Source organism: Mandrillus leucophaeus, unplaced genomic scaffold (assembly GCF_000951045.1).
Source record: "Mandrillus leucophaeus isolate KB7577 unplaced genomic scaffold, Mleu.le_1.0 Scaffold11, whole genome shotgun sequence".
In the NCBI taxonomy this organism is placed as follows: Eukaryota; Metazoa; Chordata; class Mammalia; order Primates; family Cercopithecidae; genus Mandrillus; species Mandrillus leucophaeus.
The window spans coordinates 2,080,057-2,083,808 of NW_012099209.1; the positions used below are offsets into that span (position 1 = coordinate 2,080,057).

General features: G+C 58.1%; 1 protein-coding gene across 1 annotated transcript in view; it reads left to right on the forward strand.

Annotated features, from left to right (window-relative positions):
* Window positions 1-2,713, forward strand: part of KCNN1 (potassium channel, calcium activated intermediate/small conductance subfamily N alpha, member 1) — a 47,723-nt gene extending 45,010 nt beyond the window's left edge. Inside the window, exon 9 of the mRNA XM_011991226.1 lies at window positions 1,578-2,713. Coding sequence (XP_011846616.1) covers window positions 1,578-1,832 — 255 coding nt within the window. The 3' untranslated portion in view covers window positions 1,833-2,713. The remainder of the gene's footprint in view (window positions 1-1,577) is intronic.
* Window positions 2,714-3,752: the final 1,039 nt, after the last annotated feature.

Below are 3,752 nucleotides of genomic sequence, written 5' to 3' on the forward strand. Positions count from 1 at the left end.
AGCGAGACTCCGTCTCAAAAAAAATAAATAAAAATAAAAATAAAAATAAAAAATTTAAACCTCAGAAAAGGCTAAAAAGAACCACCTGAAGGCTGGACGCTGCTCTGGCCACCAGGTGTCACCTTCTGACCCTAGGGACTGTGGTGCCTGAGAGAGGCCAAGGTGAGGTCAGTGGTGCTAGGAGGGGCGTCCCCCACGAGATGTTTGCACTCAGACCGGGGTCTGCCTTGGAGTGATGGAGGGAAAAGGGTAGGGGGCACAGTGGGGGAAGCTGGGAGGAAGAGGCTGGGGGTGAGAGGACAGAGGAGCTGGGGTGGGCACCTCTCTGTCCTGTCTTCCTTCCACCACTACCTCCATCCTCCCATGGAGGCCGCCGCCGCCAGGTGGCAAACCGGTGTCCTCACCCAGCTGCGCTCAGAGCAGTGGAGTGATGTTCTAGTGCCATCTGGTGGCCAGAGTAGCATCTGCACCCAGGGCTGTCCCTGTCTGGCCGGCCTCTCCTGCCCACAGTGGGACAGCGCCAGAACCGGGCAGTGGAGGTGGTGGGGACGCCCCACTGGCTGCTGTAACAGTAATTGTGGCTGTTGTGTTCCCAGTCTGTGATTGTGTCAGATTCTCAGGGCAGTCACCTTACTCATCAGACCCCTGTCCCCTCCCCAGCCTAATGGGAGGGGTGGCAGTTCACGACCCAGCGGGGCTCCCCCTCCTCTTCCTCCTAGGCGGCCATGTCCCCAAGCACCTGCTGTTCCCCAGCCTGGAGAAACATCAGTCCAAAACATCCCCCAGGTCTGTGGGTACCACTTGAGCACCGCCTCTGGCTGTGTGTGCCCTGTGGCCACCAGATCCCCCCAGGGCAGCTCTGGCCATGTGCTCCCCACCCCAAGACCTCATTAGGCCTTTCCCAGGCCTGCCAGCCCTGAGCTTGGCTTTCTTTTCTTTCTTTCTTTTTTTTTTTTTTGAGACAGTTTCTTTCTTGTCACTCAGGCTCACTGCAGCCTCCACCTCCTGGGTTAAAGCGATTCTCCTGCCTCAGCCTCCCGAGTAGCTGGGAGTACAGGCGCCCACCACCACGGCCTGGCTAAATTTTGTATTTTCAGTAGAGACAGGGTTTCACCATGTTGAGCAAACTGATCTCAAACTCCTGACCTCAGGCGATTCGCCCGCCTCGGCCTCCCAAAGTGCTGGGATTACAGGCGTGAGCCATCACGCCCAGCTGAGCTTGGCATTTAAGACCTGTCTTTTAGGCTGGGTGCCTCCCAGGAAGAGGAGGCTGTAGTGAGCCAAGATTGGGCCACTGCACTCCAGCGTGGGTGACAGAGGGAGACTCTGTCTCAAAGAAAAAAAAAAAAAAGGAGACCAGTCTCTCCCCTCATCCATTCTCTAATCCTTCCCTGGGCCCAGCAAGGGACCTCTGGGGCTGGGGGTGTCCTCCCAGCCACCCCCCACATGGGCCCCATTAGCAGCCGCCACCCACCTGGAGCATGTGAGCTGTCCCTCTGTGTCATTGTTGTCATGATATCGTCCTCCTCTCTCTCACTCAGCGGCACCTCTCTCCTGCCCCTCTCTGTCTCCGGCAGACCCAGAGCGTCATGTATGACCTTGTATCGGAGTTGCACGCTCAGCACGAGGAGCTGGAGGCCCGTCTGGCCACGCTGGAAAGCCGCCTGGATGCGCTGGGTGCCTCTCTGCAGGCCCTGCCCGGCCTCATCGCCCAAGCCATACGCCCGCCCCCACCGCCCCTGCCTCCCCGGCCCGGCCCCGGCCCCCAAGACCAGGCAGCCCGGAGCTCCCCCTGCCGGTGGACGCCCGTGGCCCCCTCGGACTGCGGGTGACGGCCCTGCCCGCCACCAGACCCCTAAATCTTGGCCATCGTGTGGCCGCCACCTCCGGGAAGCCTTGTACAGTGGCACCTCTTGGAGTTCAAGAAGCCGACGCTGAGTCAGGCTGAGTGGACTGAGGCCTGCCCCGCCCAGACTGCCCGGGCAGAGGGCAGGGCTGGACCATGGGTGAGGGCAGGGGAGCCCGGAGCTTCCTCTGGTCACCTGGTCCCCCGACTCTCCCCAGGCCCCCGGCGGGCATGGAGCAGCCCCGGGAGGGGTCCGTGCTGGTTCTGAATAAAGCAGGACCCGCCTAGTGGCTGCCTGTGTGCGTGGCTGGGAGGCACTGGTGATGTCCCAGGAGGTAGAACCCCAGCCCCGGGTACCAAGATAAATATGGGAATCAAAAAACCTGTTCCCATCACCGGCCTAGCCTAGAACCTTAGCCTAGAAGCCCCCTCTCCCTCTGGGCTGAAGCTCAGTGAAGGACAACTCTCTAGGGACACCTGTGCCAGCCCCACCTGGTGCTGATAATGGGATCCCTCAGAGGGCGTGGCCCAGCCCTGGCCAGAAGCATCTCTCTCCTTCAACCAACCGCGCTGATGGACACCCACTGTGTGCCCGGCCTCAGCAGAGCCCATGGGGGAGGTGACCTGGGTGAGGAAGGTCTTTTGGGTTTTTGTGAGATTTGTATTGAGTACCTGCTGCCTACAGAGAATGTGATGATGTCAATTACCACACTGATTCCTCATCAGAGCTTGATCACGGTGGAATGAGGGGAAACTGAGGCCCAGAGAGGTAAATCTACCTGCTTGGGACCACACAGCGAGGAGGGATGGTGCCAGATTCGAACTGGAAATCCCCTAGGCCAAAGTAAAGAACCGGACTGGCTGGGCGAGGTGGCTCACACCTGCAATACCAGCACTTTGGGAGGATAAGGCGGGCGGATCACCTAAAGTCAGTTCAAGACCAGCCCGGGCAACATAGTGAAACCGTCTCTACTAAAAATATAAAAATTAGCTGGGTGTGGTGGTGGTGCACACCTGTAATCCCAGCTACTCGGGAGGCTGAGGCAGGAGAATCGCTTGAACCGGGGAGGTGGAGGTTGCAGTGAGAAAAAAAAAAAAAAGAACCTGGACTTGGTGAAAGGGACTCCATGGAGGAGCCATGGGGATGGCAGGAGGAGGGGGTATTTGGTGACATCCAGGGGTCAGACAGACCCTTCAGGGGAGGGTTCCAGACACAAGTAGAATCAGAAAGATCCCTGGAGGACGTGGGCTTGGGTGCTGGGAGCAGCAGGCACTTACTTGGCAGATGCTGAGCCCTGGGTGGGACAGGGAGGCCTGGCTCCTGGGGAGACCATGCTGTGCCCAGCCAAGGAGCCCCAGGTCCTGGCAGCCTCTGATAAGGCCATCCACTGCCTGGCTCAACGAGATAACTAGGCCGTTGCTGGTGCATGAATGACCAGCTTGGGCCCAAGCACGAGAAGGGTATGAGGAGTGCTGGTCAGACCAGGGTTCGAGTCCTGACTCTGCCACTGCTGGGTGACTCTGGGCAGTGGCTGCCCCTCTGGGGCCTCTGTTGTTTCATCTATAAAATGAGGGTGACAGTCTATTTAACCAGAACTCCCTAAAAAGGGCCAGGCAACTGGTAGGTGCTCAATAAATGCTCCTTCCCGCCTGAGGGATCACATCGGAGTCTTTGGCAGGACTCCTCCTTTATACCCTGTTATCTGGCTGGGGAAACTAAGGCCTGAGAAGGAAGGGGGCTGTCTTTCAGGGTGAGAACCCAGGGTTCAGTTAAGGAACATCCGTGGGTGTACCTTCTGAGCCCAGTGGTAGCTCCCAGGTCTGATGGCAGAGGCACAGTCAACCCATAGTAGTTTAAAAAAAGAAAAAAAGAAAAACACCAAAGCCATAAAGTTGTAAACAGGCC